Here is a 17,731-nt window from a genome sequence, read left to right on the forward strand (position 1 = left end):
AGGAATCGGTGATGGATTTATTTTTATGCAGAACTGTTAAAAATGCAAGTAATGTTTCATTGTGACCAGCAGAGGGAGACATCAGTGAACAACAAAGTCTGACCATAAGGAAAGATGTATGCTCACTGACATGACCAAGCTGTATATGTTATCATTGTCTGCAATGTCAAGCTTACACTGCAGGTCAGATGTATTACACTACAGTATGATGACCGTACATTTACTTACTCTGTACTAGTCCACACTTCTCTTCCCTCTGTAAAGCACTGGAGAAAAACAGGTTGAAATGATATTACAAAAATCATACATTTGAAATCTTTTGCTCACTCACCAATAAGTGTCAGTGTGTGGTGTCAATGATTTTAACTTCAAATAGCCTTAAAGATATTTATGCAGATTAAAGTTCAGAATGTTAACATACTCACCCATGCCAACGTTACTCCCTGAGCAAGTGACTGAGAGAGCAGAAAAAAAGAAAATGTTGTCATCCATATTAATCCATGTTTCAGCTGCCTTACGTGTTATTTTACTCTGCAATCATCTGAAACGGTATACCTGAGTACAGTCTCTGCGGGCAGAACATGACTTTACTGCCCTCTGGTGTGACTGGAGCTACCACTACATTAAAGGCATCCCCACACTGGATGTTGTCAACGTCGCAGCTGTTCTCCCCAGGAGATGCAGTGCAGGTGTAGTTGTTATTGCTGCCCACCATCTCTGTGATGTAGCTGTGGCTGCTGCCAGCGCTGCGCCAGTACACCCGCACAGAGTTACCAGCCAACCTGTAGAGCCTGACACCTGACGGACAGCAGGCACCTATGAGGGAGAGAGATAAAAATCCAAGATATGGACTATATTCGTTTTTTTCATAGATAGATAACATGAACAAACATACGTATCTTTTAGTTTTTGTTCTTGAAGAATTGTGAGCATTATCCTGACTAGTGTTTAAAACCACAGATCAGACTGATCCTCTGCCTTTTTCTGTGTTTTCTTATTAAGTCATATGACATACACGCTGGCCTTGTCTCTATCTGCAAACAAAATATTTGTTGTGATGAGTAATTCACTGAAGTTTACTAGTGGAAAAACAATCTTCTGGGTATACATACTCTTTTATAAAATCTTTCCTTGTCATTGGCAGAAAACATTGTCACTCACTGGATGAGAAGCCCTGATAGGTGCAGTTTGAGCTTCGCCCGCTGTGGCTGAACGCCTCCATGGTGACGGTGTAATTTGTCCCACAAGTGATGCATCCCATCAGGCAGTGGGAGTCCTGAGTGTGGCAGCGGGCGTGACCACGTGGTGATGTCAGAGAAGTGATGAATGAATGCGCCCCTTTGGAGTGAGACCATGAGACGTTGGTCATCGCCTGAGTCACCTGATCCACTGTTAGATTCACCGGGCAGCAGGGCTCTGGAAAGGAAGATGATACATGTGGATACATGGCTAATATGAGTGTGGCTTGTACCAGAAGTTGTCAGAAATTGTTGGGCTCATACTGAAGTGTCTATAATGAAAATGAGAAAGCTGTTGACAAGTAATAATAGAGCATGGGGCCAAATACATATCTGACTGAAAAAAAAGAAGAACATTGTGGATGTAATCGGAGGAGACTTGGTTTCGTCTGACATGTCTCTTAAAAAAAATGAGAAAGCTTTGACCAAAATTTGAAACGCCCCCTTTGTCCATTAACATGCACTTTTGATACAGTCCCTAACGTTTCCCCTCAGTTTCCCATCTTCTGTCACCAGGATTCATATTGGATCATGAGGTAAAAGTAACATGTGGATCTTCAGCCAAGCTTTACTTGACACTACACAACTAATCTGGATTAAAAGGACTACTTACCATGTCACCATCTGTACTTTTTAAATGAATCAATCAATCCAAACCTTTGACCCCTCACCTGTTTCCAGAGAGTCAGAGTAGCTGGGTAAACTCTGGCCTGCGGCACTGGTCGCTGTAACGCTGACATCATAGGTGGAGCCACAGTGAAGGTCACTGATGTCACAACTGTTTCCGCTGGTGGTACAGGTGTGTACGCCATCACCTCCTGACGCACTCACAGTGTAAGTAGCAGCGCTGTTGTTTGCTGTCCAGCTGGCACTGACGCAGGACGAGTTTTTCAGATTGAGCATCAGATTGAGTGGCATGCAGGGAGCTGATGGAGACAAGGGAAAGAAGGAATTCTGATAATAACTAATAATGACTGTACCTTTGAGGGTCCTACCTGCAGTTCATGTTTGAGGAAAAGAGGTGGAAATCATAGCAATCATCCAAAGCAATTATTGACAGTTATTCACAACTCATAATTTCTGGTCATTTAAGGAGGCAATACATTAATAATACAAGATATACAAGCTTTTAATATCCATGCTTTTTTACAATTACACACTCACTTTATTAGCTACACCTGTACAATCTGATGAAATCCGATAAAACAGCTCTGCCATGAATTCTACTTCCTGATCATTCCTTATGTAAATAAGGTGGACAAAATATTAGAAACACCTGTAAACACAAAATAGGATTAGCACCTGTCTGACTGAAAATGTTGTAATGAAAATGGGGGTGTTAACAAATGAAATGTAATATCCCCAGGTTATTTACCTGTGTCTTTGGTGTGAGCTGTGCATGCATGGTTGCATCCACTAATTTCATTGCAGGGTGTCACCACCACACTGTAGGAACTGTCACAGGTGAGGTCAGAGAGGGCGCACACTGGTGCCGTGTCATTACACAGGATGACCTCTGAACTGTCTGCAGCCCGAGTCTGGTACAGCTCTGCCCCCCGTGAGGCCGTCCACATGATCTCCAGAGTGTCAGTGTTCACCGCTGAGACGGAAACACCCTCAGGACAACAGGGCACTGAAAGACACAGGTGATACAAACAACTTAACATTATAATGATCAGAAGCAGGAAGAGAGGAAAACCAGCCTCTCAATGACTCAACATCTTTGAACATGTCACCTCAGCTGCTACTTACAGGTGGTGTAGTTGAGAACCTTTCCTTGAGGACTTCTGCCAGCCCGGTTGAGAGCAAACACAGACATCAGGTATGTGTAGCCACACTCGCAGTGGTAGCTACAGTTGTTGCTGGTGGTGTTGCAGGTCTCCTCGCTGCCGTCGCCTCTCTTGATGAAGGCTGTGTAGCTGTCAGCGTGAGACACCTCCTCCCATGTCAGTGTGCAGTTTCCTTCTGACGACTCCACTAGAGCCAAAGACTCTGGTGGGCAGGGGTCTGACAGGACAGTACAGGACAGGAGAGAACAGGACAGGACAGCAGGAAGGTTGGTCACACTGGTTTACTGACTTGATTAAATTCAAGACTATTTCCATAAAACTGCTCCCTGATTGTTCATAATGTCCTAAAACAACCAGATAGTTACCTTGTTATAAACAGTACCTACGGTATCTATCGGCAACTACATACACACTGACACATTTCTGTAGTGTCTGTTGTCTGTATCACTTCCCAACCAATTTGATCCAACTGATATTTGTGTAGTATTAAAGTTAAAATCAGTATCTGGAAAAAAATAAAACAACAAAACAATATCAGCCGATATAGCTATGTGGCTCTGATTAGAATCCAGTCTCTACCACTTACATGTGACGAACACCACGGGGTTGGACGGGTAGCTGGGCCCGGCCTCGTTCGAAGCAGTCACCTGGACGGTGTGAACCTCTCCACAGCTCACTGCCGACAGGATGCAGGAGCTGGAGGTGGAGTTACACGTGAGGTTCTGGTCACTCGTCACATGGTACTGAATGGACCCATAGACCTCCTGATCAAGTTCCCAGGACACAGAGAGTCCGGCCACACCATTACTGATCACCACAGAGACGTTGACGGCAGATGGTGTTGGGGGTCCTTTTAACACATAGCAAAAACAGCCAATGATCCATCAAGTGCACATTAAAACACATGCACAACCACTCAAAAACATAAGCAGAAACATACATGATGAACATTCCAGTGTGAATTTAGATTAAGATATGCAGATAGACAACATGTTGATCAAATAAAAAGTATAAAAACACAAGTGTCTCCTTACGTGTTGTCTGGTTGACATACAAACTGCCCTCTCCCTGTCGGCCCTCAAGGTCCCAGGCAAAACCCCTGATGATGTAGAGAGAGCCAGCATCCAGGCCAGAGATGGTCATATTGGTGTCGGAGGTGTTGCGCTTCATGTCAGTGTTTGAGCCCAGCTTGTATATGGACAGGCTGTACTGCACAGCATGAGCAACAGGGGCCCAGGATACAGTGATGGTGTCATTGCTGGGGGAGGAGGTGGTGGAGATCTGAGGAGGAGGCAAAACTGTGGAGGAGAAGAAAGTTTGGCAAGTTTTATAGAGGTTGTACAAGACCACCATTAACAAGCCACGAAGAAGCACAATCAGTACATGAAAGAGAGAATTTGAATATTTATTGGATGGTAGGAAAACTCTGTGGGGTGTGGTTAAAGTCCCCAAGATTTTCTGCTTGTCCGGACTTTAGACAAATTAAAGACCCTGAAAACTTTTTTTTTTTTGGTCAGTCAGCCACTTACTGTGAGTGATGTGATCCTACAAGTAGAGAGTATTTTCTGTGTGAACACTTTTAGTAATTTCAGAGTCAACATTCATTTTTTTTCCTCCTGGCTCTTCCCACTTGTCAAAGTGGGTGTGGTTTAGTTGGAAAAGGTGATGTCACATATTTCAAAGCACCAATCAGGACAGTAGTCACAGATGCCAGCAGTAATGTCAGAATTTGACCTACAACCCCGGCTCTGTTGACAATTACAGTATGAAAATTACTGTTTTTATGTTGTTTTCTGACTAGGAGTTTAGCTTAAATGTGTCACCTAAAGAAGAGGAAAAAATCATCAGGCCACGAGTTTCTAACACATGACTGGAAAGTATGTTTTTATACATACTGAAGATGTAAGGATATACAAATTAATGTATGCTTTATTTCATTTGAATCAAACATATTATGCATCCTACGATTGTGAAATAAAATTAAATCAGAGATGAACAGTGGTAAACAAAAAGTGGTGAAACTGTTACTTTTTTCTTCTTTTTTTGGCACATGTGGCTCGGATTTCTCCTCCCAGGGTGGAAGGGAGGTGAGAGGTGAGGCTATACTCTCAAGATGAGGTCAACTCATTGTGTTTGACAGAAAATCGTCAGGTACAGTTACCACAGATGCAGGAGAGGCCCTGAGGGGTCCTGATGCATTTACTGGGTAAGACAAACCTGGATTTGACTGAAGATGATATGTGTATACATTCACTCCCAGTACTGTATTGGCTCTGCTAAGGCCACAAAGAGGCAGATCAGATGACCTCTGCAGGGCATGGGGACAGATGAGAAAATTACTCAAAGTTTCTCCGTGAATGTCTGACTCATTTCTCTTATCCACCAGCTGTTGGTTGTTATTTTACCATTAAATTCATTTGTGAGGTTTAGTTTCCAAGCTGTGGAGTGGAAACATATTCTGCACACAAATAAAGATAAATGTGAAAAACAGCAGTACCTGTTTTTGCAGTCACAGGAGCAGATGGCTGACTGCGGCCTCCGCTGTTCACAGCCATGATGCTGAGTGTGTACTCAGTGTACGGTGTGAGGGACTTAATCTCAGCGGGGGAGGAGGACACTGTGTCTTCTCTGTAGAAGCCATTGCTGTTCTGGGTTCGTATGATGTAATGAGTCGCCCCGGTCTTCAAGCTGAACCCGACCATCAAGGTATTGCTGTCCTTCGACTTCACTGTCTGGATGGGGTCCATCATCTCAGGGGCTAAAATAGTCACAGTCAGTTCAGGTCAGAGACGGCATCCATGAAAAGGTCACATACTATAAAATGAGGGACGGCCTCCATATTCTCAGCAATCCATCTTAAACCCTATAATTTTCAAAGATTAAAATGAGAAATATCATTTTATTTTTTTCTCCATCTTCCTGGGTAAATTTTAGAAAACCACACACTCAACAAAACAATAAAAAAAATCTTCTTCTCAAGATATTTTCACGGTACTTAAGGGGGACTAACTCTTCTGTGGTCTTCGGCTCAGTGTAGTGTATACTGACATCTGCCCATCATCAAGGTAACATTTAGGTATTCAAATTAACATTGCAATAGTAGTTGTTATTCTTCATCCACTATTCATTTTTCAGACTCTTTTTAAAGTTAACAGTGAATTATTGCACCTAAAAAAGGCAGCATAAAACTGTTCAAATAAAACTTTTCAATTTAAGACAAAGTCAAACACAACACCAGAATGTACAGTAAAACAATTAGCTTTTGAAATGAAAAATAAAACAACAGTGAAGTACTAAAGGGGATATTATGTCATTAAGTGTTTAAACAGTTCAGGTATGAACAGGAGTGTACCTCACCTGTGGATGACTCAACAGCTGCAGTGCTCAGTGCTATTTGGGAATTATCCAGAGCTTCAACTGTGAATGTATAATCAATGTTCGGGGCCAGAGAGGTGACGGAGCCCAACACTGTGTTTGGACCAAACGTGGCGAATGCAACAGGGCTGCTTGGTGAGCTTTTGGGGGCGACGGTGATCTTGTATGAAGTGGCTCCAGCGACCCTGGTCCATCTGAGAATCACGGTCTTGGATGATGCTGAGAACATTGATACTTGGATAGCTGATGAAAGAAAGAAGCAGAGATTATTAAAGCACTTGTTTATTGCTCTTGTTATGGATTCTTTTACACATAAATGTATAGTAGAACCAAGGTTTTGTGCCCCTTCATTATCATATGTGACAGTGAAATAAACATCTGTAGTGAATTTATGGTAAAGGAGAACATACAGTACCTGTTTCGGCTACAGCCTGCAAATTTAGATGGGAAAATATCATTAACAATAATTGTATGTAATTACATCTAATCCAAGTTACTACTAACCAGTTAACCACTTTTATGTTAGTTTTGCGTATTTACTTTTCTCAACAGAATGTTTGTGCCTGAATTTGAATAATCAACATGCATATAATATCATTCTATTAGTCTACTGTACCTGTGAGCATATGCCCAGCAAGACAAACATCACCAGCCACTTCATATTGCCCATTCTTCACGTCTGTCTCTTAAAATACTCCTCTCACTGTTTCTCACACTTTGCAACTTCTGTAAGATTTTTCAAAATGCTTCACTCTCAACTGTTTTAGCTTTTCTTTACCATATCTGGTGACTGGTCAGGTTGAAATACTTGACTCTGGCCACTCCCACTGGAGGCAAACACCCAGTCACAGTGAAGCACAGAGGTGTACTATGAGGCAGATGCACGTTGGGTAGCATGAGCCGCAAACACCTGTATAGCTAGAGGCACGACATTCTATATTCAAGGATGTAATCAAGATACCTCAAAATGTGGATCCAGCAAAAGATTTGGATTTCCCTACCCAGAGGCCTCAGATCACTCCCTGCCACTTTGAGGTGTGAAAGGTATAAATGCACTTTTAATTGCAGAAGCCTATTTCTGCCATGAGAGGACAAACAGATTAAATGTTGGGAATAAAGATACTCAAAATACAAAGTAAAAAATTTTGGCATAGCCTTCTAAATAAGTTATGAACTAAATGTTATCACAAATATCTAACTCAAAACCTCACATTTGTGACTTAATAAGTCAAAACTATGGCTATAATTTTCATTTAGTGAGTGAGAAATTTGAATCATTATCTCATGTTTCTTTTAATATCTCAATATTAGGACTAAGTAAGCCCATGATTTTGAGAAAAATCAGTTTTAACTAAAATCTCGTAAATTTGAATTACTGAATTTGAAATGCTATGACATACATATGAGATTATAAAAGTCAAATATTTGACTTTTTAATCTCGGAAAAGTTGGATCATAATTTCTATAATTGTATTAATTGTTAATACATTATCAACAGTTTTCCCTTTCACTGGTGACTTTCACCTCAATTCTAAATTTTAGATAGATTGCTAGATCGGCTGTACGGTGTCGAAGAAACACTTAATACGGAAGTTTTATCGTACTTCTAAAAACTACAATGGCGCTCCGTCGCATACTTGATGACGCAGTTGACGTCAGAGTGTGAGGACATGGGACAGGAAGAGAGGCGCGGAGGAAAAAAAAAAGCAAGATGGCAACTGGCTCGGATCACGGGCTGAAAAGAGTAGTTTGGAAAAGTAAGTTCATTCCAATTAAAGAGTGGTCGTTTAATTAAATTTTAATTAAACAGCGGGATAATTCCATAACGTAAAGGACGATTAAAGTCGTGCTGTGTTTTTATTAAATGTTTCTTCCTTTGTGACTTTGCATCTTGGAATGACAGTGACCGTTGAGTTTCTGCTGTTTATCGCAACGGAAGTTGACAAACTTTGATTGGCCGACGTATCGCTAGTTGTCACGTTGATAACGCAGGCGACATTTGGGTCAGCACTTGTTTATCGTTACTTTACTGTCCGTGACTCTTGTATCCCTCTTTTGGAGAAGTGCTCGGAGTGAGGTCACGCAGTGTCGGAGCCCCACCTCATATGTGCAGGCTAACGTTAACTGACACGAAACGAACGTCAACTTTTCCGAACATGTCTGGTATCCAAGTGTGTTTCTCTTCTAACCTCCATTTCCTGTGGTGCTGCCCTCCGTGGTTGAGGTTCGATGGGGGTTAGGTGGTGGCTAAAGATGTCGCACAGATGACTGCTTGCTGTTTGGGTTGATTTTAAAATAAGTTAAAACTTGAGGCTAAGTTACACTCATAAACGTTACGTTCATCTTTTGTTGATGTTGATGTGTCGATTCAACTTTATCCTCCACAAATTATAATCCCAGTCCAATATGACATTAACCTGAATGAACATCAGGTAAACCTAATGTTGTCTGACGATAAATCAGATAAGAGACAGACACTTCACCTGCCTTGATTTCTACACTATTTTATTTCATAAACTGGAGAGTGTACGCAGACTGACATGCTTTCTTTGTTAAACTGACTTACACGCACACACATCTCTAAATACAGTTGGCATATCATGCAAGTCTAATGGAAAAGTTAATTCACTACCACTCATGAACACTGCTGTGACCTGATTTATTGTGATTTTTCCAGTCATTGACAAGACAAATTTGTAGACTGTAAGATGATGAAACACAACAGCAAACAGTTCTGTGCTTATGTTATTACCAGCCTAATAAATGTATTTATACTTTATAGTTTCTGATGCATAGTTGAAGGTACAATCACTTGATTTTCTGTCTAACTCAAGTCTTTAAACACTAGAGTCAAGCGACAGTGACACTAACAGTGTATTCATGAGCAGTGACTTTTGTCAGGCTCTGGTCAGTGTTGTTTCTCATCACTCATGTTCTGTGTCTCTCACAGGGATAAAAGATACAATTATTGCAGACTGCAGAAAATCTGAAGTATGGAAGGTAGGACAGTACCCTCCAGATTACAGATCCAACTGTTATCTGATTGATTCCACTTATGCACTGTGACTCAAAATAGAATTGTAATTTCTCATTTTTGCAGTGCCACTACTTTTCATGTGGTGCTTCACAATCTTGAAACAATTTATAGTGATAATTTGACTGACTGCTCGTTTTATCTTCTTCACAGATATTGATTCTGGACCACTTCACCACCAAGCTCCTGTCATCATGCTGCAAAATGTCAGATTTGATGGCAGAAAAAATAACAAGTAAGCGATGTTTCCATAACAGTGAAACATTTTTTATGTAATATTGGAAATAGATTAAGCTAACTGAAGTGTGTATGTGAATGTCTGTTGCACCTCAGTCATAATAAATACTTTGTTTCTTCAGTCGTGGAGGATCTGTTCAGAAGCAGAGAGCCTGTTCCAGAAATGAAGGCCATCTACTTCATGTCACCGACCGCTAAGGTTTGCCATTATAACTCTTTAATTATCACATTGCATTTGGATTTCTGCCAAATGAAATTAAGTTTCACTCTGTTGTTTTTCTGCCAGACTCTGTTGTGATATGTTAAATTTCATTTTGTGTCATAGTGTGTGGAGGCCTTTATTGCTGACTTCAAGCTCAAACCCAAATATAAATCGGCATACGTTTACTTCACTGACTGTAAGTAACTTATAAATCACTACTATGATCATAAATAAGGCTGTATTGAATAGTTCAAAGCTTTATTCATGACGTTGACATTTGTTTGCTGTCTGCACTCAAGGGGATTGTGGGTATTAGCAGGGTCGTCTAGCAGCAATAAGCTTAAGGGTGCAGTTATTATTTTGATAGTATTTTATGCCTCTATTGGAAGAGCCTGCTGTCCACATGTATTTATGTCATATCTTTTTGCTCCCACAGACTGTCCCGACGACCTGTTCAACAATATGAAGCTGTTCTGTGCAAAGTACATACGAGTCTGTAAGGAAATAAACATGTGCTTCATGCCACAAGAGGCACAAGTGAGTAGTTGCTTTTATGCTCTTCTGTATTTTCCCATTTCCTCTTTTTTTTTATCCAGACTCTTACTTGCTAACTGAGACAAACTTCACTTGTTTTAGTGTCTTCAGTGTCATGTTACTACTGGGACAAAGAGTGAATCTTTAATGGGTGTTGGCTGCTTAAACTATGACGTAATGATCTTACAAAATGTGTCTCATTTTACTGCCTTAAGAATCAAACTGTTTTTTGAAAACCAAAAAGGTCTTAAGATTAGTTTTGTGTTGTGATTTTTACAAAGTAAATCAAGTTTAATTTATTTTTGTTAATAATCAGGCATTAGTTTTGGAATCAGACTAGAAATGATCCCTTATTATAAGATTGCATGCACACTGTTCACTTAAACAATAGTTTTTTTACACAGGCGTGTTAAATGTTTTCCAGGTGTTCACTTTTGATAATCCGAGGGCTTTCCAAAGCATCTACAGTCCCCACAGTCAGGACAAAAAGAAGACACTGGAGACACTCGCAGACCAGCTCGTCACACTCTGTGCCACGTTGGACGAGTACCCAGGGGTCAGATACAAGAAGTAAGCCAGAGCAGATTTAGTTTCTCTGCTTCAAACACACCTCAGCCCCAAAGCAGAATGAGACCTTTCGTGAGAAAAGCTTGAACTCAGACCATGGAATATGTTACCTAACTGTGGCAGAAAACAAGCAAGAGCGTGTGCAGTTTTTACTTTTTTACATAAAATGTGATTTTAGTTTAGTATAGATACATGTGCACATTCATGTGTACGCTTAAACCAGTACATGTGTGATATGCATTAATGTGACTGTGACGACTGATGGGGAACAATTTATGTCATAACTAGAGACAGCAACATGGAGAACGCCAAGACGTTTGCAGAGCTGGTGGACAGCAAGCTGGCCAGACACTATGAGCTGGATGACAGTGGCAAAAAAAAGGTGAGACGCCTGCCGAACAAAGAGTGTTGACAGAATAAATGAAGCTCTAGCCTAGGAAGTAAATGAGTAGTATTACAGTATAATTTTCCACTGACAGCTCAACACAAGGCGTAATCTGAATGAAAAAATATTTCTTTGCCTTAAGAAGATTAAATTAATATTTTCTTCACCAGAAACTTGAAGTTTCTGTAAATACTAACCAAAGAAGAAAGATGAAGTGTTATATTTAACGCGTGTTTCCCTTCCATCACAAGGGAAAGACCCAGGCCCAGCTGCTGATAGTAGAGAGAGGCTTTGACCCCGTCAGCCCCATCCTGCATGAGCTGACCTACCAGGCCATGGCTTATGACCTCATTGATATTCAGAATGACACCTACAAGTAACACAAGCTTTTCCTACTCTATCTCACTGTATTCACATGTACATAATGTACTCACTGCACATGGCACCATAGAGATGTAGATTTCCAGCTGAAATCAATCATCTGGTTATTGTTTTTGGCCAGGTACAAGTCTAAAGATGGCTCAGAGAAGCAGGCCCTGCTGAATGAGGAGGACATGCTGTGGGTTAAGCTGAGGCACAAGCACATCGCTGAGGTCTCAGAGTAAGTGTGCAAGATCTGGAGGATGCAGGTGGTCCATTCCTGTCTTCCTCACCCTAACCCTAACCCCATTTTTTTTTCTTGCAATAGACAAATCCCCAAGATGGTAAAAGAAATATCTGCAAGTAAGAAGCAGCCAGATGGGAAGGTACAGTACTTTGGTTTCTTTTGATGTATTTCACTGATGAGCCGTCAATCTCATACTTAAACCGCATATCTTGAGCCAATATGTGACTTTTTTCAGATCACAATCAGCAATTTGGCTCAAATGATGAAGAAGATGCCTGCATTCCGTAAACAGCTGACTGAGGTATGCAGTTCCGGTGCAGTTAAATTGCTTTTGGAGAGCTTTCTCGTTTGCTCTTACCTTAAGCTTATCTATTCAACTCGAGGTTGAGATTTTTAGAATTTCTTCCAGGGTCAAATGGGACTTCAACACTAATATTACTTGCTTCCTACAATTATGGAGCTAAGTGATTATTATGTTGTGGTTGGGTGTGGTGCCTCCAAAGCCTGGAATTATGTGGGGTTGACCTCATCGTGTTTCCAGCAGAAAAAGCAGAATGGAGAGTCATAATTTATTACCTCTATGATAGGCGTCTTTCTTTAAAGGAAATGATTTTGAAACTAAACTAACAACAGTACATCAGCTTTCTGTTCACATTGTGCTTCACTTTTCTCTCTGTCCGAATTCTAGAAGACTGTTCACCTGCAGTTGGCCGAGGACTGCATGAAACATTTCGCAAACAATGTGGAGAAACTCTGCAAAGCTGAACAGGTCTGTCTGTGCTCCGTCGTCTGTTTTGGTGGAACAAAGGCAAAATGTTTTTACCACTCAGCCCTTCATGAACAAATCAGTGGGTGGACCGCGGTTCATTGAGGAGGGATAACATGCCATGTGGAAAGCCACATGACCGCTAGCATCTTCTCTAATGAAGTGTACTTGAGTAAAACACTGATCTCTGACCACCTCTTTAGGAGACTCAATAAAAGTGTGTTAGTTGTACAGTTCAGGTTCCAGATGTGAAAGATGTGGAGCTTATAAACACGTATTTAAAGGTGCAAACACAGTATTCCCAGCCTAAACAAATGATTTAAAGAATGGTTTACCTCTGTGTAGGATCTTGCTGTGGGGTCAGACGTGGACGGGATAAAGGTGAAGGATCCCATGAGGACCCTGCTGCCTGTGCTGCTGCACCCATACAGCACCCACGACAAGATCAGAGCTGTGCTGCTGTACATCTTCAGCGTCAGCGGTACACCAATCTTCTCCTGCAGCAGACTGGTCTCCCTTCACTGTCTGTTCACAAGCATTCTGTAAAGGCTTATCTTGACTTGTAGCCATACCGTACATCCAGGGAGCTTTCAGAGTGACCAACAGACAAGTAGAGTGTAAGCCAGTGAGAATCAGTCAGCCAGAATATGAACAGTCGGCCTGTTTTTCCAGAGAGAAGTTCTTGGGAATTACTAATCCCATGAGTTGTTTTAATTTTGATATTTTGGATTACGTCATGCAAACACGTACACAATATAAATGATTTCATTTCCATTTAAGACTGTTGGATAATTAATTATTTGACTAAGAGGATGCAGCACCAATAAAATGTCATTAGATTTTCATTCTGCTTTGTTTGCTTGCTGCGTATAAACAGGAACAACAGACGAGAACTTAAGCAAACTCATCCAGCATGTAAAGATCGAAGACGAGCGAGAGTTTATCCTGAACTGGAAAGAACTCGGGGTCCCGATCATCACATCGGTACGTTTTAAATTCTGTGTGTCTTCATGTTCTTGTCGCGCTCGTCTCTTCAGTTCTGTCTTTCAGTCTCTGAATGCTTCATATTGTCTCTTGTACTCTTGTTTCTAGCCTAGTTTCTTCTCACGCAAACCTACAAGACGGGATCGTTCCCAGGAGCAGACTTACAATCTTTCCAGATGGACTCCTGTCATAAAAGATGTAATGGAGGTCAGTGAGAAAGGAGATGATCATATTGTATAATGTATTTTATTAGCAGCTATCATTTCTGCATGCAGTTTGCACACAGTTTTTCAATACCTCTTTCCAGGTCTTTATTTTTTGTTTTTGCTTAATATGAAGTTTAGCAATTATGGATCCCATAATGAATTAAGTGGCATAACTCCAGAGAATTTAAACTAGGTATAGACAGAATGTAGGATCCTGGATTTCCATCCAGGATGGGAAGGTAAAAGAAAAGAAGTTCTGGCATTAACCTAAGTTTTGTCTTACATATCTCAACATGTAGCTCGATGTAGGTCACTGTGCTAACCCAGTCCCCCTCTGAATGGCATTCGTGAGAAAATTGATGAACAGAACTATAAAAGCACCACAAAAGACAGCTATCAGATTCAGGTCATCTGATAAGCAGTGTCACATATATGTTTGTGTTGTTCTGTACTGCTTCATCCATTTGTAAAAGACATCATCTTCACATCCATAAGGCTCAATAATCCACCAGTTGTGTGTTGATCCCTGGGGATGATCCTTCTGTTTCAACAACAACCTCCTGTACTGATCCTCAAATGCTTTTTTTGTATGTTCAATGTGTTCCATATAAGAGGACGTTGTGGTTAGGCGAGATCATGTTTTGTGTTAAAACAGGTAGGATGTCACCGTCACCTGCTGCCTTGTTAAAGTTCAAGAACTGTAAAAAGAGACACATTGCGCACACAGTATTCTAATTTACCTGTTGACTCTATCTTGTGAAGAAGTTTGCTTGTGGCTGTTTGTTTTGAGTCTGTTCAGTTGAGCTGTAAGGCATAATGAAATAATATATCAGTTCTGAGGCTGTTTGATTTAAATCCCTGCTGTGGAGTCCATTTCTCAGAAATGGGTGGAGAAGTAAGAGGCAGAGTAACTCCAATAGTCTTTGGTCATAAGATAGTTCTGTAATTCCACAGAAGTGAAATTACATTTGGTGGCATCATGTGATGCCCTTGAACATGTCAGAGGAAATTCTTGGCTACAAAGAAAGTAGAGTTTGTCTTTTTAGAGACATTTTTTTGGAAATGGGATTTGTGTATGCTGTAGGTGTGATGTTAAAAACAGGTTAATGTGGATTCAAAAAACAATCTGGCAGATCAGAAAGAGAGCAAGTTCTGTTGTGTCTTCACCTCATTTTCACCTCCCTTTCCTGTTATGGCCTGAAAGGCCATTTTTGAGCAGTCTTTAACCACCCGAGCACCTGGCTTCCTGTAAACAGTTTGAGCTTGCAGCAGGAGACACAGTTTTTCGATGTGCAGGCAGCATAAAGTCTAGTTGACACATCAGTTGAAACCAGTCTGCTCCTTAAAAAAAAAGTGAAAAGCTTTAAGTGCCAAAACAATCAGACTTATCAGGTTAGAACCACAATTAAAAGTCTTTGAGACGAGCTCAACAACAGATTTGTTGCTGATTCATGTGGTAGTTAGCAGCAGACATTGTCAAGTAGTTATGTGCTTTCTTCATAGTCCTACTTCTGGAATTTGGTTCTTGGTCACAGAAAGAGAAGAGTAGCACCTCCGCCTAAAATCAAAAACTGCTCTGTGGTGATGGGACGATCAATCACAACTATTTGCTGGACTTTGATCATTTTGGTACTAGCCCTGACCACTGAGCCGCTGAACTCCGAAACTGTCAATTCAGCTTTATGTGCATGTGAATTTAAGTCTCATTAAGTACAAGCAAAAGTCAACAGTCAAATCTATGATATTGGATTGCCAATGAGATTTAGTCTCTATGGGGCTTCTGCAAAAGTCATTAAAAATCTGGTTCTTTCAGGACGCTGTGGAGAACAGACTTGACACCAGAGAGTGGCCGCACCAGTCCGAGTGTCCTGCTGCCTGGAACGGCTCCGGGGCCGTCAGGTACAGAGGGTTTTTATGGGTGGTAACACCAGAATTAATGAATTCTGTCGTAGATGAGCTGACTTTTACATCCCAATTACAAACTTTATGTCAAAAGCTTTTGCATGAGACTGTCAAAGCCAACACTTTTGCCTTAGGTGGTGCAAATAATGTTTTACAAGGTAGATGAAAAAAACAATAGCAATGTCTTTCTTTACGATGTCAGTCAGTCAATAGTGAGAGGCAGATGTCTTTTTAATTTTCATCTGAAGAAAATACATGACAAAATGATCCTAAGGAGATATTTCACACACAGAAAGTTGAGATGTGCTTTCACAGACAAATGCAGACAGTGAAAGAATGTGGTGAGTTAGCGCCCCCCAGTGATCATTTCTGCTACTACTTTCACCTCCAGCTGTTTGATGTTTGTTTGTTTGTTTGTTTGTTTGTTTGTTTGTTTGTTTGTTTGTTGGTTTACAAATAGACATGATCTGGATCTCCTTTTGAAATCTAAAGTGGTTCCTGAGTATCCATCCCTCTCTCTTTCCCTACCTGTCTTTCCAGGGTGTTGATTTTGTAGTTTATTTCCATGACTTGAACACACAGTCTCACTTTCTCTTTGAAATTTAGTCTCAGTAAATTTCTGTTCTGGCCTGCTCCACAGTGCCCGACAGAAGCACAAAGCCAGTGCTCAGGACGAACGCCGGACCGGCTCACGCCTCATCATCTTTGTTCTAGGAGGAATCTGCTTCTCTGAGATGCGCACTGCCTATGAGGTCACCCAGGCAGTGAAGTCCTGCGAGGTCATCATCGGTGAGATTACACAGATAACTCCTTAAATCACTTCTTTCTCTCTCTGTTTGAATTGTAAAGCAATTTGTTGTCACTTTAAATTTCCAGAGGATTTGTTAATTACAAAAGGAACATTTCTGTATTTTTTAATAAATCCAGTTGGTGGCTCACTGAGCTGTGGCCATTCAAATAAATAAAGCTGTTTTTTTGATACAGTGTTATAAACTTCAGTTGAATTGGTTGTTGGGCTGGGAAACACTCACTGGAAAAAAAGCCTCTGTCTGTTTTAATTTCCAGCTCTTTTCCTCCACCTGCTGGAGCCAGGCAGAATTTTCCATTCATTTTCTATGCTGCTTATCCCTTTCGGGGTCGCGGGGGGCCAGGCAGAATTGTGAAAGTGTTTTATGCTCTAATGTGGGGCATGATGGTTCTTTTACTTTGATTCCAGGGTCTTCTCACATTTTGACCCCGACCAGTCTCCTGGATGACATCAAGGCGCTGAGCAAAGGCCCCATGGAGACTTTCACAATAGACGAGCGGAGCAACGCCTGAGAGGTCTGGCCCTCCAACTAACAGTTCCCCAGACGCCCCCTGCCTCCATACATCTCGTATCACTCAGCACAGTGCACTCACCTCAACTTCCTGAATGAAGACAGAAGGGAATTTACCTTATCTTTATGTTTTAATACTGTTTCAGGGGAAAATTCTCTTTTAATTCGGTCATCTCCAGAAGCAGATTTTCTTCTTCAAGAATATGTGATGGTATAGATCGTATTAAAATTGAACTTAGCGCATCCTGCTTTGAGCATTTTAAGTAAAGCTTGTCTAATCTGCTTATTTGTGTTTGCCTTTGCCCATAAAAGAAAGTATTGGTTTTGTTCCATTTGAAGGATCTCTGAGACACTTTCAGGGACAGAATGGTTTTGGAAAGTAGTGCAAAGCTCATGTATATATTGTATGTAAGCACTGAGTCCCTGCGATGTCATTCTGACTTTTTTGTCACTGTGTACAAACACTTAATGTAATTTTGAAGAGTGTTTTTAACATAGAGTATTTACATTTTTCTTGAACAACTGACTAATAAATGGATGAAGTGGTTCAAATGTTGTCTGAGTTCCAATTACAATTCTAGTTAA

General features: G+C 40.9%; 4 protein-coding genes across 4 annotated transcripts in view; 2 read left to right on the plus strand and 2 right to left on the minus strand.

Annotated features, from left to right (window-relative positions):
• LOC139329877 (mitochondrial adenyl nucleotide antiporter SLC25A24-like) overlaps positions 1 to 17,731 on the minus strand; it is a 378,717-nt gene that overhangs the window by 333,386 nt on the left and 27,600 nt on the right. The window lies entirely within an intron of this gene.
• LOC139329891 (EEIG family member 2-like) overlaps positions 1 to 17,731 on the plus strand; it is a 354,478-nt gene that overhangs the window by 321,239 nt on the left and 15,508 nt on the right. The gene's annotated exons all lie outside the window — the stretch shown is intronic.
• LOC139330682 (fibronectin type III domain-containing protein 7-like) lies at positions 235 to 7,073 on the minus strand. Its single transcript, XM_070961727.1, has 13 exons — positions 7,020 to 7,073; positions 6,819 to 6,834; positions 6,386 to 6,637; positions 5,526 to 5,786; positions 4,063 to 4,326; positions 3,615 to 3,878; positions 2,991 to 3,245; positions 2,614 to 2,871; positions 1,910 to 2,164; positions 1,162 to 1,416; positions 556 to 816; positions 426 to 455; positions 235 to 266 (listed from the first exon to the last, which is right to left on the minus strand). The coding sequence occupies exons 1-13, from the start codon at positions 7,071 to 7,073 to the stop codon at positions 235 to 237; spliced, it is 2,457 nt and encodes an 818-aa protein (XP_070817828.1).
• stxbp3 (syntaxin binding protein 3) lies at positions 8,086 to 17,717 on the plus strand. Its single transcript, XM_070960807.1, has 19 exons — positions 8,086 to 8,160; positions 9,354 to 9,403; positions 9,591 to 9,672; positions 9,797 to 9,873; positions 10,000 to 10,072; positions 10,313 to 10,413; positions 10,835 to 10,980; positions 11,266 to 11,359; positions 11,614 to 11,738; positions 11,865 to 11,963; positions 12,051 to 12,108; positions 12,205 to 12,270; positions 12,658 to 12,738; positions 13,081 to 13,216; positions 13,613 to 13,719; positions 13,828 to 13,926; positions 15,739 to 15,824; positions 16,468 to 16,616; positions 17,044 to 17,717. The coding sequence occupies exons 1-19, from the start codon at positions 8,115 to 8,117 to the stop codon at positions 17,145 to 17,147; spliced, it is 1,779 nt and encodes a 592-aa protein (XP_070816908.1). The 5' UTR covers positions 8,086 to 8,114; the 3' UTR covers positions 17,148 to 17,717.

This window comes from Chaetodon trifascialis, chromosome 4 (genome assembly GCF_039877785.1).
Source record: "Chaetodon trifascialis isolate fChaTrf1 chromosome 4, fChaTrf1.hap1, whole genome shotgun sequence".
NCBI classification, from domain to species: domain Eukaryota; kingdom Metazoa; phylum Chordata; class Actinopteri; order Chaetodontiformes; family Chaetodontidae; genus Chaetodon; species Chaetodon trifascialis.

Bases quoted from the DNA above. Each gene is read 5' to 3' on its own strand.
- LOC139330682 (XM_070961727.1), bottom strand. From the start codon at position 7,073: ATGGGCAATATGAAGTGGCTGGTGATGTTTGTCTTGCTGGGCATATGC. The intron at 3,246-3,614 runs GTAAGTGGTAGA...CTGTCCTGTCAG, and splicing joins CCCCGTGGTGTTCGTCACAT to ACCCCTGCCCACCAGAGTCT. The intron at 1,417-1,909 runs GTGAGGGGTCAA...CTTCCTTTCCAG, and splicing joins CTCTGACTCTCTGGAAACAG to AGCCCTGCTGCCCGGTGAAT.
- stxbp3 (XM_070960807.1), top strand. From the start codon at position 8,115: ATGGCAACTGGCTCGGATCACGGGCTGAAAAGAGTAGTTTGGAAAA. The intron at 10,073-10,312 runs GTAAGTAACTTA...TTGCTCCCACAG, and splicing joins ATACGTTTACTTCACTGACT to ACTGTCCCGACGACCTGTTC. The intron at 11,739-11,864 runs GTAACACAAGCT...GTTTTTGGCCAG, and splicing joins ATTCAGAATGACACCTACAA to GTACAAGTCTAAAGATGGCT.